The sequence below is a fragment of the Dendropsophus ebraccatus genome, chromosome 10, assembly GCF_027789765.1.
Source record: "Dendropsophus ebraccatus isolate aDenEbr1 chromosome 10, aDenEbr1.pat, whole genome shotgun sequence".
NCBI classification, from domain to species: Eukaryota; Metazoa; Chordata; class Amphibia; order Anura; family Hylidae; genus Dendropsophus; species Dendropsophus ebraccatus.
This window is the reverse complement of record NC_091463.1, coordinates 19,589,242-19,616,314: the sequence shown is the minus strand read 5'-3', so window position 1 is coordinate 19,616,314 and position 27,073 is coordinate 19,589,242. Positions and strand designations below refer to the sequence as shown.

General features: G+C 44.5%; 2 protein-coding genes across 3 annotated transcripts in view; both read right to left on the bottom strand.

Moving 5' to 3' along the window:
• LOC138766054 (ficolin-1-like) overlaps positions 1-12,789 on the bottom strand; it is a 15,188-nt gene extending 2,399 nt beyond the window's left edge. Inside the window, exons 1-7 of the mRNA XM_069943371.1 lie at positions 12,460-12,789; positions 12,197-12,310; positions 11,652-11,705; positions 8,889-8,942; positions 7,397-7,435; positions 694-821; positions 276-405 (exon numbers count right to left, since the gene is read on the bottom strand). Of these exons, the coding sequence (XP_069799472.1) occupies positions 276-405; positions 694-821; positions 7,397-7,435; positions 8,889-8,942; positions 11,652-11,705; positions 12,197-12,310; positions 12,460-12,529 (589 nt within the window). The 5' untranslated portion in view covers positions 12,530-12,789. The remainder of the gene's footprint in view (positions 1-275; positions 406-693; positions 822-7,396; positions 7,436-8,888; positions 8,943-11,651; positions 11,706-12,196; positions 12,311-12,459) is intronic.
• A 3,586-nt stretch (positions 12,790-16,375) lies between these two features.
• LOC138766055 (ficolin-1-like) lies at positions 16,376-25,835 on the bottom strand. 2 transcript variants are annotated; one of them, XM_069943372.1, is made up of 9 exons: positions 25,754-25,835; positions 22,836-22,949; positions 22,496-22,549; positions 20,981-21,034; positions 20,645-20,683; positions 20,301-20,428; positions 19,912-20,041; positions 19,044-19,178; positions 16,376-16,840 (listed from the first exon to the last, which is right to left on the bottom strand). In XM_069943372.1, exons 1-9 carry the CDS (start codon positions 25,821-25,823, stop codon positions 16,593-16,595), a joined length of 972 nt encoding a protein of 323 aa, XP_069799473.1. In that variant the 5' UTR covers positions 25,824-25,835; the 3' UTR covers positions 16,376-16,592. The 2 variants fall into 2 exon arrangements, with proteins under 2 accessions (XP_069799473.1, XP_069799474.1); XM_069943373.1 differs by lacking the exon at positions 25,754-25,835 and adding an exon at positions 24,975-25,045.
• Between the last annotated feature and the right edge of the window lie 1,238 nt (positions 25,836-27,073).

Here is a 27,073-nt window from a genome sequence, read left to right as displayed (position 1 = left end):
GTGGCTATGTATTACTGACATACATACCTACTACGGCATATCAGCAGTTTCTCTGGGAAGAACCTGCTGATAGTGCCGCTTTCAGCTGTGTAATAGTATACATATACATACATAAGAAATACTGACACCTAGTGGGGATACTGCATACTTCATCCACCACTTAACCTGAGAACTTTTGGACAGGTGCAAAGAAAAAAAACACCAGTGGTGGGGCACCACACTGTGTACTGGGTCCATCAGTGGAGTGGATAGGAAATGATCCAAAGAATTATTACCTGTTGAGGTTATTTGATGAATATTATCATTCCCCAGCCAAAACTCATTCAGCCGACTTCCAAACCCTTTCTTATAAGCATCCCAAGTGCGGAAGAAGTCCACCGACCCATCCCAACGCCTCTGTATTACCTAAGGAAGAGAACATGGCGTGTGTTCAGCATTGGGGGCAATGCCTTCTCTCATTGTGGATTATAATGGTCCAGCCAATATAACCTAAAAAAAAACAGCAACCTCTATCTGGGATAAAATCTAATAACAAAAATATTTTATCTAAATCCATAGGAAAATATGGAATTATAGTATGGAGTATAAATATAGTATAGTATAGTATAAATATGGAGTCCCACTAAACAAAAACTTTATCCCATTCTGGAGAAGAGGATAGTGACTTCCCATACACATGCTGTATATACTCACAATCCATCCCCCCTCATCTGTGTCCATATCACACAGGACCTTCAGGGGTCGGCTGCCATCGGGGTATATGGTGTACCAGTCACTGAGCGCTGCCCCCTGATCCTGGACTTCTTTGCAGTTCCTGGCAGCTAGGGGACATATATAGGAATGATGTTGTCTGACTTATAAGGATAATGAGCAAATCCACTTTTAGAGAATTATGAGTTAATAGACAATCCCCAGAGATGCAAAAGAGGGGTCTGTGGAGCCACAGTCTCCAAACACGGTAATAGCCAGATGTCCCTCCAGGGAAGGAAAACCTCCACGGACCCCTTTTTTTGCATATGTAAAATTATAGGGTGCAATATGTTAATGGAGACCCTTGAGTACTTCATTGGATTTTTTTCACTGATCTCCCTGAGCTCAGTGATTACTGTGTTTTGTTAACCTCCATAGATGACAGGATATTATTCAGAATGGAGAGTGGCTATAAAGTGCCCTCTGGGGGACCCTGCATATCCTAACACACAGACAGACCAGTAGTCCAGCAAAAAAATGCTTTCTTTTAAACCAACTGGTAAAAGAGATTTGTAATTTACTAGAGATTTGTAATTTACTTCTATTAAAAAATAAAAAAATCTCAAGTCTTCCAATACTTATCAGCTGCTGTATGTCCTGCAGGAAGTGGTGTATTCTTCCCAGTCTGACACAGTGCTCTAGCACTATGTGTTACGTGAGACTAAAGGACAGAGAATGGTCGGGACCACAAATAGGAACTGATGTGAGAGGTTTATCAGTGAGGGGCACAATATGAAGTGTGCAAGAGTGAGCTGCCTGGAATAGATGTTAGTATTGCATGATGGGAATTGTAGTCTAATACAGTGCTTCTCAAACCTTTTCTACTGGAGCCTCACCCAACAAACCAAGGCAATGCCTGGGCCTCACCAGACTGACCAAGAGGGTGCCTGGGCTTTACTATCTGTGGTGAAAGTCCATTTAAAAGCTGAAAATAATGCTAGGGCTAGCTTTCACCCGTCTCCCAAGCTCTATATACTAATAAAGCAAGTACAAAATAAACTAGATTTGCATTTCCAGGGAAATACATAGTGCTTGAAAAGAGCGCCCCTTTACCAGTGACTTCCATTTAACTTTAATCCTGGGTGTCGTCCCTTTAAGAGCGACTTGGGTCCCATCCCTTTAAGAGCAACTTGGCTCCCGTCCCTTTAAGAGCGACATGGGTCCCTTTAGGAGCGACCTGGGTCACTTTAAGAGCAACGTGGGTCCCTTCGCTCTTGAAGGGACCCAGGTCACTCTTAACGGAACCCAGGTCGCTCTTAAAGGGACCCAGGTCGCTCTTAAAGGTACCTAGGTCACTCTTAAAGGGTCCCAGGTCGCTCTTAAAGGTACCCAGGTCGCTCTTAAAGGGACCCAGGTCTCTCTTAATGGAACCCATTTCCCTCTTAAAGGGACCCAGATCACTCTTAAAGGGACCAATTTCACTCTAAAAGGGCCCCCGTTGCACTTAAAGGGACCCAAATGGCTTTTAAAGGGACCCAGGTCGCTCTTAAAGGGACCCATTTCGCTCTTAAAGGGACCCATTTCGCTCTTAAAGGGACCCAGATCGCTCTTAAAGGGACCAATTTCACTCTTAAAGGGACCCAGTTCGCTCTTAAAAGGACCCATTTTGCTCTTAAAGGGACATATTTCGCTCTAAAAGGGACATATTTCGCTCTTAAAGGAACCCAGGTCGCTCTTAAAGGGACCCAGGTCGCTCTTAAAGGGACATATTTCGCTCTTGAAGGGACATATTTCGCTCTTAAAGGGACCCAGGTCGCTCTTAAATGGACCAATTTCACTCTTAAAGGGACCAATTTAGCTCTTAAAGGGACCAATTTTGCTCTTAAAGGGACCCAGGTCGCTCTTAAAAGGACCCATTTTGCTTTTAAAGGGACATATTTCGCTCTTAAAGGGACCCAGATTGCTCTTAAAGGGACCCAGGTCGGTCTTAAAGAGACCCAGGTCGCTCTTAAAAGGACCCATTTTGCTCTTAAAGCGACATATTTCGCTCTTAAAGGGACCCAGGTTGCTCTTAAAGGGACATATTTTGCTCTTAAAGGGAAATATTTCGCTCTTAAAGGGGCCCAGGTCGCTCTTAAAAGGACATATTTTGCTCTTAAAGGGACATATTTCGCTCTTAAAGGGACCCAGATCGCTCTTAAAGGGACCCATTTTGCTCTTAAAGGGACCCAGGTCGCTCTTAAAGGGACCCAGATCGCTCTTAAAGGGACCCATTTTGCTCTTAAAGGGACCCAGGTCGCTCTTAAAGGGACCCAGGTCGCTCTTAAAGGGACCCATTTTGCTCTTAAAGGGACCCAGGTCGCTCTTAACCCTTTAAGTCCAATAGAAAGAAATCCGAAGCACTCGTTTTTTGTAAATGCAAAAGTGTTCATACATTTATTGACAGCGTGCAGGAGAGAAGCCAGGAAAATAACAATGCTTTCATTAGCAAACAATAAATAGAATGTAAAGCGACTGTGGACGTTTCGGTCCTATCCAGGACCTTTTTCAACGTCGCTGCGAAGGAAAAATAAGTACGTAAGTAACCAAATATATACAAAATATGTACAAAATATATACAAAATATACAAAATAGTAGACAGTAAATATGTGTGTAAGTTATGTCATGGAGTGGAATACATAGGGAGATTCGTAGTGAAGTTGCCGTGGTGATATCTCAAGTGAGATCCTGAGAGATCATAAAATCTGTGTATATTCTGTGGTAAGAGTATAGTAAGTACACTGGATGTAAAATGAGATGGTGTGTGACATAATGTATACAAACCAAACACCTGGTATATGGTGCTGTATCCAGTACAGTACAGATATTACAGTATGTGACATATATGTCAGTACGAGTATCATAGGTACCGATTCAGTAGTCATGCATTGAACATGGTATACTTGGAGCAGAAAATTGTACAATAATGTATAGGCATGGGTCACATATATGTCAATAAGCTATGGAGTCAATGCATGACTACTGAATCGGTACCTATGATACTCGTACTGACATATATGTCACATACTGTAATATCTGTACTGTACTGGATACAGCACCATATACCAGGTGTTTGGTTTGTATACATTATGTCACACACCATCTCATTTTACATCCAGTGTACTTACTATACTCTTACCACAGAATATACACAGATTTTATGATCTCTCAGGATCTCACTTGAGATATCACCACGGCAACTTCACTACGAATCTCCCTATGTATTCCACTCCATGACATAACTTACACACATATTTACTGTCTACTATTTTGTATATTTTGTATATATTTTGTACATATTTTGTATATATTTGGTTACTTACGTACTTATTTTTCCTTCGCAGCGACGTTGAAAAAGGTCCTGGATAGGACCGAAACGTCCACAGTCGCTTTACATTCTATTTATTGTTTGCTAATGAAAGCATTGTTATTTTCCTGGCTTCTCTCCTGCACGCTGTCAATAAATGTATGAACACTTTTGCATTTACAAAAAACGAGTGCTTCGGATTTCTTTCTATTGGACTATTTTTGGATGAAAACATCCGTCCGTAATTAGCACCAAATACTCCTGCTGTGCACCCCTATTTCTTCAAAATCTTAACCCTTTAAGGACATGGCCCATTTTCGTTTTTACGTTTTCGGTTTTTCCTCCTTGTGTTTAAAAGGCCATAGCACTTGCATTTTTCCACCTAGAAACCCACATGAGCCCTTATTTTTTGCGACACTAATTGTACTTTGCAATTACAGGCTGAATTTTTGCATAAAGTACACTGCGAAACCAGAAAAAAATTCAAAGTGTGGTGAAATTGAAAAAAAAAAACCGCATTTCTTTTATTTGGGGGAAATGTGTTTTTACGCCATTCGCCCTGGGGTAAAACTGACTTGTTATGCATGTTCCTCAAGTTGTTACGATTAAAACGATATATAACATGTATAACTTATATTGTATCTGATGGCCTGTAAAAAATTCAAACCATTGTTAACCAATATACGTTCCTTAAAATCGCTCCATTCCCAGGCTTATAGCGCTTTTATCCTTTGGTCTATGGGGCTGTGTCAGGTGTCATTTTTTGCGCCATGATATGTTCTTTCTATCGGTACCTTGATTGCCCATATACGTCTTTTTGATCGCTTTTTATTACATTTTTTCTGGATTTGATGCGACCAAAAATGCGCAATTTTGCACTTTGGGATTTTTTTGTGCTGACGCCGTTTACCGTACGAGATCAGGAATGTGATTAATTAATAGTTCGGGCGATTACGCACGCGGCGATAGCAAACATGTTTATTTATTTATTTATTTGTTTACTTTTATTTAAAACCTGGGAAAAGGGGGGTGATTCAGACTTTTATTAGGGGAGGGGGCTTTTTACTATAGACAACACTTTTTTTTTTTTTTTTACACATATACTAGAAGCCCCCCTAGGGGACTTCTAGTATATACACTTGGATCTCTCATTGAGATCTCTGCAGCATAGATATGCTGCAGAGATCCATGAGATCGGCACTCGTTTGGCACGAACGAGTGCCGAGCCGAGGACGGCGCCATCTTGGACGCGTCCCCGGCCGGCATCAGTAACGGAGATCGCTCCTCCGGGACAAGGTCCCGGAGGAGCGATCTCCCCCACTAGACACCAGGGAAACGTTGCCTCCGGTAATCGGAGGCAGCTGTCAACTTTGACAGCTGCCTCCGATTAGCTAATTAGCGGGCACGGCGATCAGACCGTGCCCGCTAATAGCAGCGGTCCCGGGCTACTCGCGGCACCCGGGATCGCGGCACTTCAAAGCGGGGCCGCCGCGCGGCCCCGCTTTGAAGTGCTAGTGCGGACATATGACGTACCGGTACGTCATATGTCCTTAAGAGGTTAAAGGGACCCATTTTGCTCTTAAAGGGACCCAGATCACTCTTAAAGGGACCCAGGTTGCTCTTAAAAGGACCCATTTTGCTCTTAAAGCGACATATTTCGCTCTTAAAGGGACCCAGGTCGCTCTTAAAGGGACATATTTCGCTCTTAAAGGAACATATTTTGCTCTTAAAGGGACCCAGGTCGCTCTTAAAGGGACATATTTTGCTCTAGAAGGGACCCAGGTTGCTCTTAAAGGGACCAATTTCGCTCTTAAAGGGACCAATTTTGCTCTTAAAGGGACCCAGGTCGCTCTTAAAGGAACATATTTTGCTCTTAAAGGGACCCAGGTCGCTCTTAAAGGGACATATTTTGCTCTAGAAGGGACCCAGGTTGCTCTTAAAGGGACCAATTTCGCTCTTAAAGGGACCTTGGTCGCTCTTAAAGGAACATATTTTGCTCTTAAAGGGACCCAGGTCGCTCTTAAAAGGGACCCGGGCCGCTCTTAAAGGGACCTTGGTCGCTCTTGAAGGGACATATTTCGCTCTTAAAAGGACCCAGGTCGCTCTTAAAAGGGACCCGGGCCGCTCTTAAAGGGACCCAGGTCGCTCTAGCGACATGGGTCTCTTTAAGAGCGACATGGGTCCCATACCTTTTGGAGTGTCCCGTCCGTTTAAGAGCAACTTGGGTCCCGTCCCTTTAAGAGCGACTTGGATCCCTTTAAGAGCTACATGGGACCCTTTAAGAGCGACTTGGGTCCCGTCCCTTTAAGAGCGACTTGGGTCCCGCCACTTTAAGAGCGACTTGGGTACCTTTAAGAACGACTTGGGTCCCTTTAAGAGCGACATGGCTCCCGTCCCTTTAAGAGCAACTTGGGTCCCTTTAAGAGCGACATGGCTCCCGTCCCTTTAAGAGAGACTTGGGTCCCTTTAAGAGCGACTTGCGTTCCTTTAAGGGTGACCTGGGTCCCTTTAAGAGCGATCTGAGTACTTATAATGGTAAAGATCATTGCTCGGTTACCATGACAATCTTACTCATGTTGGGGAGACAAAATCGTTAAGGACCTTCCATATATTACATCTTCTATTGGCCAATAGTGGACATGTGACTGTGGATGGTGTGATACATTGCATGACGAGACCTTAGAGTTCCTATTGGCTGCTATATTTCAGCTATTTGCATATGTGCTGTGATTGGCTGTCAGCGGTTAGAGTGTGGCCATTATTTGCAATGGGCCATTATTTTCTATGGGAAATTTGGGGTCGTTTAACGTAAATTTCTTAAAAACAACAAATCCGATCGAAACGAAAAATAGATAGCACACCACACACCGCCGAGGGCTTCGAAACGCAGTTTGAACGGAGTGTGTGCACAAAGCGGTTCGGGCTGTATTACGCGCAGAAAAATGGCTGGAAGAAGAAACGGAAGAAGAAGAAGAAGAAGAAGAAGAATACGGATTACAATATAGTGCTTTTCAAGCACTATAATTAATAATGTTGCTAAAATGGAGATTTTTGCAAACAGCAAAAGGACTGTGCAGATTATAGTCACTTTCGTGAAAACTAGCTCCTCAGCTGGGCCTCACCAACAATTAGGAGGCGCCTCACTGGTGAGACCCGCCTCACAGTTTGAGAAGCACTGATCTAATACACACATGGGCTGCTGCACTGAGGTGAAGGGAAGTATAACCTTTAGGATGTAGGATTGGTGTAATACTGCTGCTTTGTGTGCAATGACCCTTCAGCCTACTTTTCTGTTTCTTGTCAGAATGCTGGAGTACCCCTTTAAGGAGTTCAGTCCTCACTTAGAAACTCAAACTTACCATATCCTCCCTCAGTAAGACCACTTTCTCCTTTCTCTCCTACAAGAAAAAAAATACAATACAATATATACAATTATACTAACAATTATACTTACATCATACTTAAATAGTAGCTGGAAAGAAACATTGACATTTTCTCAGTGATATCGCCTATGTGATTCTTAAAGGAGAAGTCTGGTGAAAATGTTTATTAAAGTATTGTTATACAAATCCCCAATATACACTTATGCTTATAAATGCTTATAAAGTGCTTTTTTCCCTGCACTTACTACTGCATCAAGGCCTCACTTCCTGGATAACATGGTGATGTCACTTCCTGGATAACATGGTGATGTCACTTCCTGGATAAAATGGGGATGTGACTTCCTGGATAACATGGTGATGTCACTTCCTGGATAACATGGTGATGTCACAACCAGACTCCCAGAGCTGTGCGGGCTGTGGCTGCTGGAGAGGATGACGGCAGGGGGATGCTCAGTGTCCCTCAGTGTCCCCCTGCCATCATCCTCCCCAGCAGCCACAGCCCGCACAGCTCTGGGTGTCGGATTGTGACACCACCATGTTATCCAGGAAGTGACATCACCATTTTATCCAGGAAGTGACATCACCATGTTATCCAGGAAGTGACATCACCATGTTATCCAGGAAGTGAAGCCTTGATGCAGTAGTAAGTGCAGGGAAAAACACTTTATGTGCATTTCCCGTAATAAGTGTATATTGGTGATTTGTATAACTTTTGGTAGTAGCTATTTGGTAATAAAGTACTTTAATAAAAATTTTCACCAGACTTCTTTAATGTTTCTGTTAATCACTTCATTTGTCAAAAAGTATTCTTTCCCCAGAAAAAAACTGCTCCAAAGTCTTGGTCACTAGGTGTATCTCCTATACACGTTCTGCTGCTCACTGCCTGTTGTTAGGGAAATTCTGTCTCTGGTAACAGACACGGCAAGACAAAACACAAGGTGAAGGACAGAGCTTAGCATATACTCTGTGAGGAAACAGAGTGTGTAATTGCAAGTTGTGACTGTTCTCCAGAGGATATTCACTGTCCCTGAAAGGTAAATCAAGGCTTCCCTCTCATCTCAGCTTAGTGTAACCCTTTCCTTGCTGTGCTGCTATTATGTGTAAAATATTTTTACTTTTTACAATTAAATGTAATAAATATTTACATATTCTAAGATATTTTTGAAGGTTACTAGTACAGTGTAGGGACTACCTTACTCTTCCTACAAACTTGAATAGTTGGTCGTTTCTCTTTAAATAAAGAAACAAACAGGCAAATATAGAGAATATAGAGTATATATGTCTTTTGGTTAAAGGGGTTTATCCACAATTAGAAAAAACAGAGCTACTCTCTTGCAAAAAAAAAACCCCAAAAAACCCAGCACCACTCCTGTCTTCAGGTTATGTGTGGTATTACAATTCAGCTCCCCTCACTTTAATGGAACTGAGCTACAAATTCCCACCCATACACATTTTATTATAGGTTTACCTTTTTCACCTGGAGGTCCGGCCTTTCCTGGCTCCCCTAAAGATCCCCTTTCTCCTGGAAAAAATGATTTGTATACAATGATGTCAGTGGGCCCCATAGCACAGAATGATGGCTGCTTTACATCCCATCCCTGTGCAGGTTCTCATCATCGATTATAATAGGGAGGAGACAATCTGTGACCCATAGCAGCCGCATATACCATCTCTATGATACATATGACCATTTATGTGGAGATACTTGATTGAGTCATAATTTAATATACATCACTATTGTATAGATATTTATTGGTGGCTGCAATATAGAGACCTCCTGGTATTTCCCATCAACTTAAAGGAGTACTCCGCCCCCCCCCCACCCCAAAAAAACCCACAGACACGCACAGCTGATATATTTACTATCCCTCCGTTGACGATCGCCGGTTGAATCTCCCATGTGCCCCCTTCATCTACGTCCGCCGTCCTCGGATCTCCCTCACTTCTGGGTTGCCGAGCAGTGAAGGGGAGAGAAAAGACTGCTGGTCTCAGCCAATCAGGGCTGAGCAAGCTGGAAGTTATGTGATGCGCTCCAGCCTATGAAAAGGCTGCCGGTGCGCAAGTGCACCAGCAGCCCTTTTCTCTCCCATTTACTGCTGTGGAAGACAGCGAAGAGGAAGGAGACCAGGACCACCCCCTGCTGTGACGACATCGACCCAAGATGGCGCCCGGGAGAAGAGGACGGGGTCGACAGTTATTTGGTATGTATACTATATTTAACTTCCAGGGTCGGGAAAGGGGGGGGGGCAGGGCCAGATAGCTTATTGACACACATTACAAAGTTATATAATTTTGTAATGTGTGTTAATTAAGCGTAAAAAGTAAATTGCCGTAGTACTCCTTTAAGGGTACAAAACACACACCGTATACGCAGCACATTTGATGCTGTGTTCAGTTATTTAGATCTAATCTGCTGCGTATTTGCTGCGTATTTGCTGCGTATTGCAGCAGTAAATACGCTGTGTATACGGTGTGTGTGTTTGTACCCTAAAGGGGTTTTCCAGCGCTACAAAAACATGGCCACTTTCTTCCAGAGACAGCATGATTTTTGTCTCCAGTTCAGGTGTGGTTTGCAATTAAGCTTTATTCACTTCAATGAAAATGAGTTATGGTGTGTTTACACGTAACAATTATCGTGCGAATTTGCGCGATAACGATCGAATTCGAACGATAATTGTACGTGTAAACACAGCGAACGATCATTCGTTCGTTTTGATCTTTCAACATGTCATCAAATCGTCGTTTGTCGTTCGCAAAAAAATCGCAGATCGTTCCGTGTAAACAGTCGTCGCGCGATAGTCCGGTCGCCCGCAGCCCCGCCCGCTGCCCGGCCCCCCCGCTCATCCGCAGCCCCCTGCGCCGGCTTGATCGCCACCCCTGCCACTCTCGTCGCCGACGCCGCTCCGATCGCCACCCGCTGACGCCACTCCGGTCACCCCCGCCGGCCCACGGTCATACGTTACCTGCTCCGCGCAGCAGGTCTTCAGACATCCCCGACTCCGCTCTTCAGTGCACTGATTGGCTGAAGAGGGGAGCCGTGAATTTCAAACGGCTCCTCTTCAGCCAATCAGTGCACTGAAGAGCGGAGTCGGGAATGTCTGAAGAACAGCTGCGCGGAGCAGGTAACGTATGACTGCGAGCCGGCGGGGGCGATTGGAGCGGCGGGGGCGATCGGAGCGGCGGCGGCGACGGCGGCGGGGGGTTGGCAATCGGAGCTGCGGCGGCGGGGGTCGATCGGAGCGGCAAATGGCGATCAGAGCGGCGGGGGGGGGGGGGGCGGGGGAGGTTTGCGACAGGAGCAGCGGCGGCGATGAGAGCGGCGGGGGTGGCGATCGAGCCGGCGCAGGGGGCTGCGGATGAGTGGGGGGCCGGGCTGCGAGCGGGGGGCCGGGCGGCAGGCGCGCGATCGCAAAACGATCGCAAAATGATTTTTCCGTACGATATATCGTACCGTCTAAGCGCTAATCGTTACTCCGACATTGTTAATCATACGATCAGGCCAATTATCGTTTCGTGTAAACGCAGCATTAGGGCCCTTTTACACAGAAAGATTGTCTGACAGATTATCTGCCAAAGATTTGAAGCCAAAGCCAGGACTGGATTTGAAAAGAGGAGAAATTTCAGGCTTTCCTGTATGACCTGATCTCTGTTTATAGTCTGTTCCTGGTTTTGGCTTCAAATCTTTGGCAGATAATCTGTCAGATAATCTTTCTGTGTAAAAGGGCCCTTACAAAACCCCACCCAATCTGGAGACAAGAGAGGGGCTGTCTCTGGAAGAAGGTGGCTATTTTTGTGTAGCGCTGGATAACCCCTTTAGGGTGCGTTCACACCTACAGGATACGCAGCAGATCTGCAGCAGATCCGCAGCAGATTTGATGGTGCAGATTTGTTGCTGTGTTCAGTTATTTAAATGAAATCTGCTGCGGATCTGCTGCGGAAAATACGCTGCGGATCCGGTAAGTGTGAACGTATCCTTAAGGGGATTATCCAGCGCTACAAAAACATGGCCACTTTCCCCCCTCTCTTGTCTCCAGATTGGGTGGGGTCTCAAACTCAGTTCCATTGAAGTAAATGGAGCTTAATTGCAAACCACACCTGAAGTGGAGACAAGAGAGGGAGAAAAGTGGCCATGTTTTTGTAGCGCTGGATAACCCCTTTAATAGCTTTTTTGTATTTGTATGCCATATGAGTGCTTCTTGTTACATATATTATTATAGATTTTTTTGCTCACCTTTTTCACCTGAAGGTCCGACCTTTCCTGGCTCCCCCATAGATCCCCTTTGTCCTGGAAAAAAAAAAATCATATACAGTGACATACATAGAGAACGTAGGGAAAGATTAGGTCCTTTATAGGTTCTTACTTAAAATCAACTGGTGTCAGAAAGTGCCAGAGATTTGTAATTTACTTCTATTAAAAAGTTTCTCGTCTTTCAGTACTTATCAGCTGCTGTATGTCGTGCAGCAAGTGGTGTTTTTTTCCCCAGCCTGACACAGTGCTCTTTGCTGCCACTGTTCAGAAGAGTAGCAAATCCCGATAGAAAACCTCTCCTGCTCTGGACAGTTCCTGACACGGACAGAGGTGGCAGCAGAGAGCACTGTGTCAGACTGAGAAAAATACACCACTTCCTGCAGGACATACAGCAGCTGATATGTACTGGAAGACTTATAAATAGAAGTAAATTACAGATCTATATACCCCTTTAAAAGTCATGATTAAATATACGGCAATATTGTACAGATACTTATCAACTTATCAGTTATTTAGTTTCTACCAACCTTTTTCTCCTGGGGTCCCAGCCTCTCCTTTGTGTCCTGGAGGTCCAGGATGACCGGGGCAGCCTCTAAGAATCGACAATTTGTCCGAGTCCCCAATCCCCAAAACTTTCACTTCTGCAAACATGTAAGAGACTTGAGTATAGCATTCAGACCACTCACCAATAGCAATACCAGGGGAGTCAAACCCCCGATATATGGAGCTGATGACTGCTATAAGCAGGATAGAGTGGGGTGACATATATATGTATACATGAAGTACTCACCCGGACATGACTGATCACCGCTACACAGTCTGGACACCGTCCCCAGCAGGAGTAGTAGTGACAGGTACATGGCAGCTTCAATAAGAAGTACTGTACAGTCCCATCTGTACGTTGTAAATGAATCTGAAGCTCAGACCGTCACTCTTATATGTTATGTCTGGGGTGTGGTCTTCCTATAAGGGCAGCATCTCCCTCAGTTCTCCGCAATCCTGACTGAAAGAAGATTGCAAAGCTTCCACCAGAGCAGGAGATAACACATAAAGCGTGATAAGGTGTTCATCCCCAGTTAAGCTAATTCTGGAAAACCCCTTTAAGCCTAATAGCGTTCCGCTATGTCCCCATAGCTTTCTCAAGGGTATATAAAAGATATACCCTTGAGAAAGCCATGGAGACATAGCAGAATGCGTGGGGTTGGTCTGTATGGACAAGATTAGTCGGCTCACTTGTCGAATATTTTGGATTATTATTGTGTGACCATTGGTTTTGATTCAGTTGTTTCATCTGCTTTACTTTATATAATCTTATTTAAAGGGGTAGTGCGGCGTTTAACATTTATTCACTAAATAACACACATTACATAGTTATACAACTTTGTAATGTGTGTTATTTAAGTGAATGGCCCCCTTCCCGTGTTCCCCCCACCCTGGAAGTGTGGTGCATTATACTCACCGCATTACTGTCGAACTCGGCCGCCATCTTGGGTCGATCGTGTCATCTTCAGGAGGCTGGCCGGACCGCTTCAGCCCTCCCTCATGCCGGCCCCCCTCTGGCGCGTCATGAGCTGCTCAGCCCCGATTGGCGGAGTGTCCGGCCGGCCTTCTGAAGATGATATGTTCGACCCAAGATGGTGGTCAGGGTCAACAGCGATTGCGTAAGTATAATGCAGCACACTTCCGGCGTGGGGGGAACACGGGAAGGGGGCCATTCACTTAAATAACACACATTACAAAGTGTTTTTAATTATTTGTAGCACATGTAATAAAGTTTATATATTTTTTCTAATTTCTACACATGAGTGGGCACTAAGGGTACTATTACATATCTTAGCTTACACCTACTTGTTGTGATTATGTGCAATATTGAATTTTAGGTAATATGTTAGTGGGGCATAAATTAACCATTTAGGTAAATAATTGTTGGTTGCATTATGTAACCTGTAGACTTATGTATCTGTGTGGCCCCTGTAGACTTATGTATCTGTGCGGCCCCTGTAGTATTATGTATCTGTGCGGCCCCTGTAGTATTATGTATCTGTGCGGCCCCTGTAGACTTATGTACCTGTGTTGCCCCTGTAGACTTATGTACCTGTGTGGCCCCTGCAGACTTATGTAGCTGTGCGGCCCCTGTATACTTATGTATCTGTGTGGCCCCTGTAGTATTATGTATCTGTGTGGCCCCTGTAGACTTATGTATCTGTGCAGCCCCTGTAGTATTATGTATCTGTGTGGCCCCTGTAGACTTATGTATCTGTGCGGCCCCTGTAGACTTATGTATCTTTGTGGCCCCTGTATACTTATGTATCTGTGTGGCCCCTGTAGTATTATGTATCTGTGTGGCCCCTGTAGACTTATGTATCTGTGCAGCCCCTGTAGTATTATGTATCTGTGTGGCCCCTGTAGACTTATGTATCTGTGCGGCCCCTGTAGACTTATGTATCTGTGTGGCCCCTGTATACTTATGTACCTGTGCGGCCCCTGTATACTTATGTATCTGTGTGGCCCCTGTAGTATTATGTATCTGTGTGGCCCCTGTAGACTTATGTATCTGTGCGGTCCCTGTAGTATTAAGTATCTGTGTCGCCCCTGTAGTATTATATACCTGTGAGGCCCCTGTAGACTTATGTATCTGTGCGGTCCCTGTAGTATTATGTATCTGTGCGGCCCCTGTAGTATTATGTATCTGTGCGGCCCCTGTAGTATTATGTATCTGTGCGGCCCCTGTAGTATTATGTATCTGTGCGGCCCCTGTAGTATTATGTATCTGTGCGGCCCCTGTAGTATTATGTATCTGTGCGGCCCCTGTAGACTTATGTACCTGTGTTGCCCCTGTAGACTTATGTACCTGTGTGGCCCCTGCAGACTTATGTAGCTGTGCGGCCCCTGTATACTTATGTATCTGTGTGGCCCCTGTAGTATTATGTATCTGTGTGGCCCCTGTAGACTTATGTATCTGTGCAGCCCCTGTAGTATTATGTATCTGTGTGGCCCCTGTAGACTTATGTATCTGTGCGGCCCCTGTAGACTTATGTATCTTTGTGGCCCCTGTAGACTTATGTATCTGTGTGGCCCCTGTAGTATTATGTATCTGTGTGGCCCCTGTAGACTTATGTATCTGTGCAGCCCCTGTAGTATTATGTATCTGTGTGGCCCCTGTAGACTTATGTACCTGTGTTGCCCCTGTAGACTTATGTACCTGTGTGGCCCCTGCAGACTTATGTAGCTGTGCGGCCCCTGTATACTTATGTATCTGTGTGGCCCCTGTAGTATTATGTATCTGTGTGGCCCCTGTAGACTTATGTATCTGTGCAGCCCCTGTAGTATTATGTATCTGTGTGGCCCCTGTAGACTTATGTATCTGTGCGGCCCCTGTAGACTTATGTATCTTTGTGGCCCCTGTATACTTATGTATCTGTGTGGCCCCTGTAGTATTATGTATCTGTGTGGCCCCTGTAGACTTATGTATCTGTGCAGCCCCTGTAGTATTATGTATCTGTGTCTCCCCTGTAGACTTATGTATCTGTGCGGCCCCTGTAGACTTATGTATCTGTGTGGCCCCTGTATACTTATGTACCTGTGCGGCCCCTGTATACTTATGTATCTGTGTGGCCCCTGTAGTATTATGTATCTGTGTGGCCCCTGTAGACTTATGTATCTGTGCGGTCCCTGTAGTATTAAGTATCTGTGTCGCCCCTGTAGTATTATATACCTGTGAGGCCCCTGTAGACTTATGTATCTGTGCGGTCCCTGTAGTATTATGTATCTGTGCGGCCCCTGTAGTATTATGTATCTGTGCGGCCCCTGTAGTATTATGTATCTGTGCGGCCCCTGTAGTATTATGTATCTGTGCGGCCCCTGTAGTATTATGTATCTGTGCGGCCCCTGTAGACTTATGTACCTGTGTTGCCCCTGTAGACTTATGTACCTGTGTGGCCCCTGCAGACTTATGTAGCTGTGCGGCCCCTGTATACTTATGTATCTGTGTGGCCCCTGTAGTATTATGTATCTGTGTGGCCCCTGTAGACTTATGTATCTGTGCGGCCCCTGTAGTATTATGTATCTGTGTGGCCCCTGTAGACTTATGTATCTGTGCGGCCCCTGTAGACTTATGTATCTTTGTGGCCCCTGTAGACTTATGTATCTGTGTGGCCCCTGTAGTATTATGTATCTGTGTGGCCCCTGTAGACTTATGTATCTGTGCAGCCCCTGTAGTATTATGTATCTGTGTGGCCCCTGTAGACTTATGTATCTGTGCGGCCCCTGTAGACTTATGTATCTGTGTGGCCCCTGTATACTTATGTACCTGTGCGGCCCCTGTATACTTATGTACCTGTGCGGCCCCTGTATACTTATGTATCTGTGTGGCCCCTGTAGTATTATGTATCTGTGTGGCCCCTGTAGACTTATGTATCTGTGCGGTCCCTGTAGTATTAAGTATCTGTGTCGCCCCTGTAGTATTATATACCTGTGAGGCCCCTGTAGACTTATGTATCTGTGCGGCCCCTGTAGTATTATGTATCTGTGCGGCCCCTGTAGTATTATGTATCTGTGCGGCCCCTGTAGTATTATGTATCTGTGCGGCCCCTGTAGTATTATGTATCTGTGCGGCCCCTGTAGTATTATGTATCTGTGGGGCCCCTGTAGTATTATGTATCTGTGCGGCCCCTGTAGCATTATGTATCTGTGCGGCCCCTGTAGTATTATGTATCTGTGCGGCCCCTGTAGTATTATGTATCTGTGTGGCCCCTGTAGTATTATGTATCTGTGTGGCCCCTGTAGACTTATGTATCTGTGCAGGCCTGGAGCTGAAGGTCCAGACGCTGTAATGATAATCTTGAATTAAGCAGGTCAAGCATAAGCAGTCAACCCTAAAGATTTGAAAATCCTCCCATTTCTGTCATACTCCTCCATCTCTTTCTATACCGCCCTGATCTTCATCTCCACATGCTTGTATGAGTAGTTATGTCCTCTCGCAGTATACCAGTTGATGCCATCTGCATGGGATGTGTGCGCCCCCAAGTGGTATAATCCATTAAGGTTAGCCCAGTGACAGCTGCTATACCACCAGCCACCTTTAAACATCAGGGAACAGCTGTCAGCATGAATGTCATTGTCTTCATCTTTAGTACTAAATTTGCTATTGTTTAGACCTCCCATGGAATCTCCTGCAAAATAGCAGAGACAGCAAATATCACAACAGTTTGTAATACAATACAATGTTATTCTACTGGAAACACTGCACACCATCGGTGATGGACAATGGGGAAAATGGGGGGCCATCAGGGCACAGTTCAAAGCCTCTCTGATAGTATGGGGCTGTGACTCAAGAGGACAGGGACAATCCAGCTAGTTATCAGTGCACAATTTGATGGCCTATAAGCTGTAGCCAAAGCTGCGCCCGTGATCTGTCAAGTGTCACTAAGTTATTTACCGCCTCTGTAAAAGTGTCTCTGTCAGGTGTCACACCAAGAGCTGGGAGCTGCAATTCCCACTCCAACCACTAGGTGTCTCACTCTTCCCCGCTGTGCACAGCTGTAGTACGTAAAGGTTTAGCCCGATGGTGTGTTTACACAGACAGATTTATCTGACAGATTTTGAAAGCCAAAGCCAGGAATGGATTTGAAAAGAGGTGAAATCTCAGTCTATCCTTTATGACCTGATCTCTGTATATAGTCTGTTCCTGGCTTTGGCTTCAAAAATCTGTCAGATAAATCTCTCTGTGTAAACGCATCATAACTGTTATACTGACCAATCACAGGTGCAGACACTCTACACTACACACTCTCTACTCTCCTCTATCCTGTGACACAGGCCTACATAGGATAGGGGTTTTCTGTTTTGGAGGAGTTCTGATCCAGTCAGGATGGTGAGAGGAGCTCTAGTTTAAAAGAGACCGAGACTATAGTATGCAGTGGTAGACCCTTAGAAGTGGGATAATCATGAGTTGGGTGAACCCTTGTCTATCAGGACAGTCACTGCCTAAAGAAAAGGAAAAGTGACTGATCCCCAATAGGACAAAGAGCTGAAGTATCCTACTAACTATGCTCGACTACCTTGGGGAATTTTAAGGAGTTAGCTATGCTCAGAGACAGAGACGTGAGAATTTTGCTACCTTACCTGGCGGTCTCCGAGCAGAAGGGGGTCATATATACCACAGTAAATATATATATGTTCTTGCTGCCCTAGGCACTTTGCATGCTGAGGCGCATGGTTACATGCATGGTATATACTCTGGCACTTGGGTGCCGCTCTGCTTGATGCCCGCTGTTCTCATCAAACAGACATGATAGAGGAAGGAAGGAGACCGGGGACGTCTTAGTTTGGGGACCGCTACTGGGCAGTGTCGGACTGGGGCACCTGGGGCCACCAATATAGAACCAGTGAGACATGACATGCTGACCCGCTCCTTTCCTGGATTCATCTGTATCTGTGACAAATCACTACATTTATACAGCTCTCAGGGTATGCTGGGAGTTGTAGTATCTGAGAGGACAAACCTGTGATAAATCACTGTGTGCAGAAGCTCCTGTGGCTGCAATCTGTGGGTCACAACCATCAGCCCTTAAAGTCCAGCAATACATCTGTCTACAGTGGCAGTTATCAGAGGATTGTACTACAACTCCCAGCATATCCTGAGGGCTGCAGACTGTTCTGGGAGTTGTAGTGCCTGCAGCTGTTGTAGTTGGGTCCTAGGTGCATTATACACTGGAGGCTTTGTGGGAGATCAGAATACATAGATCTGTGGGGGCTCAATGCAGGAAAGTAACCCCAGAACATCACTAATAGGGATAGGGGGAGATGTTTTTGGGTGCCTAGTGGCAAATAGGGCCCTGTATATATATATATATATATATATATATATATATATATATAATATGCGTGAGTACAAGGATTAGTGCACTAGTACTACAGTAATTAGAGAAGGGCCCCACGCGGCCCCTACACTATCCTCGCTACACCCAGTCTTATTCTACTTCTTCACCTCTACCTAAAGTATTGTTTATTGCATTAAAGTCACTACCAATAAAGCTACAACTCTGGTTAAGTGCTGGACTCTGTCACCTTTCACTGCCCCCTCACCCCTCACTACCGTTCTACCAAGGTCCGCTGCCGTGTGTCCAGGGGGTAGGTATTACCACTCCTGGCTACCTTGACAAAGCTCCCCCAGACACCAGAGCTCACCAGCTGCCATAACATCTGTATACAGCGCCTGGGCCATGGCAGTACTACAATGCCTAGCCTGTCCACAGGCTTCTCATTTCACTAAGACTTATCGCACCAGACTTTCCCACCAGACTTTCTTGCCAGATCCTGCCTCACATGTATAGATGGAGTTAGGTCTGTCATTTTGGCTAGATCGCCTCTCACCTGCAGTTCCTTCCTGATAGGCTCCAATTGTTAATTTATATTTCTTAGATTCATCCAAGACTTTGAAGCTTGCATACTTGGCAAATTCCTTTTTACCTTCAAAATCTTGTATATCGACACGTAACTCCCATGTTCCTATATGGAGAATGATATAACCAGGAAACATCTTGAAGAGTCCAAAACCCATTCAGACATCATAGAGAAGACTACACAACCCTTTGTCTAGAAGCAAACCATTGTATGCAACCTTACCTGCAGCAGAAGTGATATCTTTTTGGGGATGGGTTCTTACATTTGGGTCAGACCCTCAGGTATTATGACCAGACCTTACCTGAGATGTACACGTGGAGGGGTGGAGAGTAAGGGTGGGTTCACACTGAGGAATTCTCGCGGATAAATTCTGCGGAATTCCATCGCCTGTACGCACACATGGCCGCGCGCCTTTTCGCCGGCTCCATAGACACTATTCTATGGGCCGGCTGCCCCCTCCTCCGCTCACCCTCCTTCCAGCTTCCAATTTCTAATCATCCCGCCGCACTATATATAGAAGTCAATAGAAGTCAATGGTACTCATTGACTTCTATATATAGTGCGCCCCCTGCTGGACACTCCATTGGAATTACACCCTGGTTCGTGATGTCACCATATTTCAGAGAATTTGTAGATTCGATGATCTACTAAATTAAGGGAAATAGCAGTATATGTGCATTTCCCATAATGTACATTACACATTTGTCTAACTTTCCATAAGTAATAACATATTAAAAAATAGTTTTGGCCGGAGTTGTCCTTTAATCCTCAACCTTGTACTTAGTCCAGCAATAGTTAGAAAAGTCAACATGGAAACGATCCACAGGTTCTTTATTACCTGTTGAGGTTATTTGATGAATATTATCATTCCCCAGCCAAAACTCATTTAGGCGGCTTCCAAACCCTTTCTTATAAGCATCCCAAGTGCGGAAGAAGTCCACCGACCCATCCCAACGCCTCTGTATTACCTGAAGGAAAGATAAGAGATTATCAGGCAACGACTACACATTGTGTGCTATAGATAGGGACAGAACTGGTCGAGAAGATATAATCTACAAGGCTACCACTATTCTAACAACCAAAAATTTCCAAAATTTCATAGCAAAAAAAAATAAAAAATTTGTACCCAAAGTAGGATAGAGAAAGAGATCGCCACAATGGATCCAGATTTCCCAGAAAAAAAATCTCCCCATAGTGACTTCCCATACACCTGCTGTATATACTCACAATCCATCCCCCCTCATCTGTGTCCATATCACACAGGACCTTCAGGGGTCGGCTGCCATCAGGGTATATGGTATACCAGTCACTGAGCACTGCCCCCTGATCCTGGACTTCTTTACAGTTCCTGGCAACTAGAAGACATATATAGAGAAACGTCATCAGGATGTTGTCGGGTTTATTTAGCATTATGCTTTTTGAAGTCTCTCGCGTAGGGGCATGGGGGGCGGGGGGTGTCCATTTCTTTAAATCAAAATTTACATTTTAAATTTTTATATTTTATTTTTACTTCTATTTTGTGTTCCATTGATGTTAGTGAAGGATGGTGCCGAAGTTTGGTTCTAACTCACCATCTCGGCTCCTGGGCACACCATTTTCTCCCTTCTCTCCTACAAGAAGAAAATATCTCTATTAAAGCTGCAATGTACAGTAAGAGCCCTTCTCATTCCAGACCTGTGGGCTCAATCCATCCACAACACATCTGACTCCAATATCCTAACCCTGTTGTGTGGAGCCGTCATAGTGTAGAGATGCATTTGCTCTCCTTGGACCAAACCAATCAGCGACCCATATCTCCTTGGAACTTAAAAAAACTTGCTTTAGTTATTGTTATTACAATATTCCTCCGACAGGACAGAATATTTGTAGTTTGCTTTATTGTTATTACATATATTATTACTACTCACCTTTTTCACCTGAAGGTCCGGCCTTTCCTGGCTCCCCAATAGATCCTCTTTGCCCTGGAAGAAAATTATTTACAATGATAAAATGGGGGATGCTGTGTTCCTGACACTCCCGCCCCTGGTGACAGTGTCATGACGCCTGATCTGTGGGTGGAGACTGGAAGGAGCATGGCGTCCGGGCGGCTCACCATGCGCTCATGGACGCGCCGGTAAGTTGACACCGGATATTTTGCATAATTGGCCACCAGACTTGTTTCCTCCTTATAAGGCACAACATACTCCTCCACTCCATCGCTCCTGGTAAAAGCAGTGGCGAAACGCGTTGGAGTGTGGAGTGGAGGAGTCAGGACATTCAGATTGGGTGAGTGTATTGATCCCTACATACTTTTCTGATGGTTATTTGAGGGGAACACTAACCCTGTAGTGTGGCATTTGGACACATGGGGGGGCATTTATTAAGTCCAGCGTTTTTTTTACGCCGGACTTAAAAATGCCCCCGCAGCTCCGGCGCTACGGAGATTTATGTAGAGGCGGGCTGCCTCTACATAAATCCCCTGTGCGCTGGTGCGCACCGCCGAAAACCTACGCCAGCTGAGGACTGGAGTAGGTTTTCGGAGTATATTTGGGCGGAACGGATGGTAAATCGCGCGGACTCTAAGTCCGCGCCCTCCATTCCGCCCACTACACGCCCCCTTTCCTCCCCCCTGGCGTACTTGGTGGAAAGTGCCGATTTGCGAATATTTTATTCGCAGATCGGCCATTCGCGTATAAAAAATACGCAAATCGGCACTTTCCGCCGAAGATCATCCGTTCGCAGGATGATACATGTGGGATAGGGATATAGTGAGCACATGCATGGTTGCATCCTTACAGGGATGTGATACATATATTCATTATTGGGACTTTTTGTGCAATATTTGTGTGCTGCTATATATACTCTTTATGAATGTAATATACAGTAGTTGTGATATATTTCTCAGTTTGTGCAATAAATATCTGCTGCTATCTGGGGTTTAGTGCAATATACAATTGTTAACACTAATTCAGCTAGTGCAAATAATCATTTGGGTTATTTTGTGCCACATGATAGAATTTTTTGTGATCAATTGTGTATTATTTTTGTCCTGACTCCTTCTATTTTTAACCTGTCTGTGTGTATATGTTTTTTGTGGAATTACGGGTTGTTGTGCTTTAATAAAAATTAATTTAGATTTTTTCTGTGGATTATTTATGGGGTTATTATAGGTAGATAAGTTGAGGTTGACCCTATATATTTTTTTTTTTATTTGAACCAAGGTTGGATGTTCTAATATAGTATATATATATATATATATATATATATATATATATATATATATATAATATATATATATATATATATATATGTTTAATGCCAAATCTCAGGGGTCACGGTAAGATAAGTCCCAAAAAGTAGACAGGACCTGAAGAATATTCCTCCGACAGGACAGAATATTTGTAGTTTGCTTTATTGTTATTACATATATTATTACTACTCACCTTTTTCACCTGAAGGTCCGACCTTTCCTGGCTCCCCCATAGATCCTCTTTGCCCTGGAAGAAAATTATTTACAATGATAAAAAGAAACATGGCTGCTTTCAGGTTCAGCTTCACACCACCACATCCATGTGCAGGTTCCCATCATCTACTGCAATAAGGAGGAGATCTGTGACCTATAGCTGCCACATATACCAATTCTATAACACATATGTCATTTTATGTGCTTTATGAGTCATGATTAAACACTCAGCAGTAATCTATGGATATTTATTGGTGGTTACAGTAGAGACACTTCTTAAATTACCTATAGAGTTCAATAGTTCCTTTATTTCTACCAACCTTTTTCTCCTGGGGTCCCAGCCTCTCCTTTGTGTCCTGGAGGACCAGGATGACCGGGGCAGCCTCTAAGAATCGACAATTTGTCCGAGTCCCCAATCCCCAAAACTTTCACTTCTGTTAGTAGAAAAAAACCCTTCACATTAATGTTCAATGTACACATAATACACCTGTAAATACATACAACATGAAGACATCAGCCGATTGCCTTCTAACTCACTGCTGCTCCTCACCGAGTGCTGGGATAAGCTGGATCCAGCCCTGGGAAACTGAGAACGCTGAGATCCCCCCCCCCCCCCCCCGACCTCACTCACTCATTCACCTGGCTCAACTCAGAGCTGCGCCCCTAAACCCAATCAGCTAAGGAACCCCACCCCCTGATGGACCTCAGGGACACAGCAGGGGACGTTATTACTGCTGGACTTCACTGTGCTTAATAATGCCTCTCCCCCTCATTGTTACTATATGGGGACACAGCAGGGGACATTATTACTATATGGGGGCACAGCAGGGGGCATTACTACTATATGTGGGCACAGCAAGGGGTATTATGACTATATGGGGGGACAGCAGGGGGCATTATTACTATATGGAGGCACAGCAGGGGGCATTATTACTATGTGGGGCACAGTGGAGAGCATTATTACTATATGGAGGCACAGCAGGGGCATTATTACTATGTGGGGCACAGCTTGGGCATTATTACTATGTGGGGCACAGTGGGGGGCATTTTTACTTTATAGGGTCACAACAGGGGCAACTCACATACCTACTCAATTTACTGCACTTAACACCAGACACTGGAATTACTACTGTTTGGGAGCGTATAGGTGGGATAAAAGGAAGAAAGAAATTGTCAAGAAATTGTCATGATGGACTGGGCCAGATGGAGAGGAAAAGGAAAGTGACTCCTCAGATCAAAGAAGACGTCACCTGTGAGTGTGCGTTTGGGGGGGGTGGGAGGTGGGGGTCAGTTTGGCGCTTTTATCAGAGCTTCCAGAAGTTCTGAAATGTTTTCTAGACACCACCTCTACCTTCACTTTTTTGTTTGTCCCCCTACTGCTTGTCCCAAGAGAACTGTGCTTTCCCCCCCATCCATTAGCAATGCAGCATCCGCAAAAATACAGATCCTATAGAAGTCTATTGGTGAGTCCGTGGACTGGTCCTTTTTTTTGGCGCCACACGGACCTGTATACACTTATGGATGTGTGAATGGGGCCATTGATATACAGTGTCCCTATTTTCTGTCTGTAATTGCAAACATATGAATAGGGCCTAAATAAGGGCCTAATATTTTTTTTGAGAAATTGAAGCCTACCTGATCTACTAAATTGAGGGAAATAATACTATATGTGCATTTTCCATAATTAGTGTATATTAGGAATTTGTCTATCGTTCCTTATGTAATAATATATAAAAAAAAATACATTTTGCCATGTGTTTTTCTACATAACAAACCTATACAGGGCACAGAAATGATTATAAACCGGGAGAAATTGCATCCAGGGCTTCATGGTCCATCAAATCAATGTACACGTCCCTATAACAAGGCACGGCCGGAACACTGGGGGGGGGGGGATTTACAAAGACGGGCATACAAATACGCTGGTGTTATATTAGGCCCCGCCCCCTTTTCTTTGGCAGGATTCACTAAGATGTGCACGCCCCTTAGTGAATCTAGCCGGCTGTGCGCCCAGTGTACTAAATCTACACCTGCTTCCAGCAGGTGTAGATTTTGGTCATGATTCATGCCTGCAAGCAGGCGTAATTAATAATAAATGAGGCTCGGGAGGAGGCCACGCCTCCTCTCCATCTTATCACGCCCCCGCAATCTCGGCGAGTGGGGCAAACAGTAAGCGTACTCTAGGAAGAAGGGGCGAATCTGCACCTTCTCCCTGGCGTACGCTTCGTAAATCCCCCCATAAAGTAAATGCTGGTGTATAGAGTACAGTATGTGCAATATAACAGAGAATAAGTATACACAGAGGCAGAAGGACTCTAACTTTGAGATATACTGTACATCTGACTTTTTATTTTAGGTTTTTTTTTTTTTTTTTTCTAAATTTACTTTTTTATGGGAAAATATTTCATGTTCCTTCTATTACTGGATTGTTCTATCAATGGCAAACTTCTAAGTCTAACCTCCTGACCCCATACTTCTGTACTTCTCAATATGTTGGATGGAATATCAGAAAATAATGCAGGAAATAGCTATAAGCACAAGGACAGCGCTGAATTCTAGACTCAATGAGGGAGATTTATCAAACCTTGTGCAATGGAACAGTTGCCCATAGCAACCAATCAGATTCCATTTTACAGGGGCTTTTTCAAAAGTGAAAGCTAGAATTTTATTGGTTGCTATGGGCAACTGCTCCCCTATCTCTCTGTACAAGGGTTAATAAATCTACCCCATTATCCATAACTGAGAGAAAGTAACACACTTATTACCACAAACAGTCACACTATTTTGTACCTATACAGCGCCATCCATTGGTGACATGGCGGATGTGTAGGTGGTAGTCCAGTTCTGCATCCTTGTTTCAGTGTCTCATAGTTCAGATGGTGTCTGGGGTGGCAGATATACTAAGTCTTTCATGTAGCCCCATAGAAAGAAGTCGTAGGGTGTTAGATTTGGCAGTTGTGGAAACCAATGTAATGTTGGTTATTTGTTTCCAATGTGGCCGCTCTAACTTTCCAGTATAGTTTCATTCAGGTATTGGCGAACATCCCTATGAAAATGGAGTAGACTATGCACAAGTCCCCAAAACTTTTACTTCTGTCAGTGAAAAAACAGTTCACAGAAATGTACAAATGCACATAACATGAAGACCACTCACCAATAGACATACAGGATTAATCAAAAGCTCAGGAACTACCCGAGTATACGGAGCTGATGGGGGTGGGATGTATAAAGTACTCACCCGGACATGACTGATCACTGCTACACAGTCCAGATACCATCCCCAGCAGGAGTAGTAGTGACAGGCACATAGCGTCTTTCAGACCTAGTCCACAATGTCCAAATAGGTTTGTGGCTAAGACCTCCACTTTTATATACCTCATCACGTGTCCTCTACTGCTCCTCCTAAGGGACCTGGACATTTTTTCCCACACTTGTGAAATATTTTCCAATACACAGAATATAATATGAGGCCTCCGCTGTTTACTTTGCAAACTTAACTCTTACCCTCCAATTTCACCATTCCTAAAACGTGGGAATCTGCTGTACTTCGGACTACTATTAAAAGTAAGGCTATGTTCACACTATGTGCGAACAATGCCTTATTTACAATGGGATCCCAGCCGGAGCGTATGCACATAGTATACGCTCCAGCCGGGATCCCGTGCGGCGCCTCAAATAACTAACATGTCAGTTTTCTGCGGCCGCAATTTAATGAATTTTGCTTGAGTTGAGTTGTTTGAGTTGTTTGCTTGCTTCACTGTGTGCTATGGGAAGCTCTGATGCGAGTGCACGCTGATGCGCCCGCATAAGGACCCTGCGGCCAAAAGATCATCCGGCCAGTACTGCAGTACCACCTGGGATGATCCGAGCAGAGACCGGCCGTTCCGTGACCGGGGTCACGGAACGGCTGGTCTCTCACATTGTGTGAACATAGACTAAAATTGTTGTTGCACCAAAATTCTGACAAAGCAGGCACGACAAATGGGAGTCAATATGTTTTGTAATGGCTTTTTCTTCAGGAAAGCCATATTCGGATTTTAAAAGTGGCCTTTGGTGCTTAAAGTGGTATTCCAGCACTGTTAAAAGACATAAGATAGTGCCCTGGTAACATACAAATAAAAACCTGTACTTACCTATCACTGGACCCCTAATGCTTTTCCTTTCAACCGGCTTCTGAAATAAGAACTAGGAGAAGGACCTTCCTGCTCAGCCAATCATTGGCTGTAGTGATGTCCCACCTCTGCCTGTTATTGCCTGCAGTGGAAGGTCCTACTCCTAGGGCTCCTTTCAGAAGAAGGTTAAAGGGATTATCAAAGATTAGAAAAGAACACTTTTTTTGTTGTTGCAATAACATCTCCACTGCTGTCTGCAGGTTGTGTGCAGTATTACAATTTAGCTCTATTAACTTCAAAAAAACTGAAAATCACATTCAAACTGATGACAAGGGTGGTGCAGTTTATGGAAGAACGCAGCAATGTTTTTCGAATCCAGAAACCCCTTAAAGGGGTTGGCCACTTTATAGTAAAATTGCTCAGTGTACAGTATTAGTAAGTGTACT

Bases quoted from the DNA above. Each gene is read 5' to 3' on its own strand.
- LOC138766055 (XM_069943372.1), bottom strand. From the start codon at position 25,823: ATGTGCCTGTCACTACTACTCCTGCTGGGGATGGTATCTGGACTGTGT. The intron at 22,950-25,753 runs GTGAGTACTTTA...TTCTACTAACAG, and splicing joins CAGTGATCAGTCATGTCCGG to AAGTGAAAGTTTTGGGGATT. The intron at 21,035-22,495 runs GTGAGTAGTAAT...ATTTTCTTCCAG, and splicing joins CGGACCTTCAGGTGAAAAAG to GGCAAAGAGGATCTATTGGG.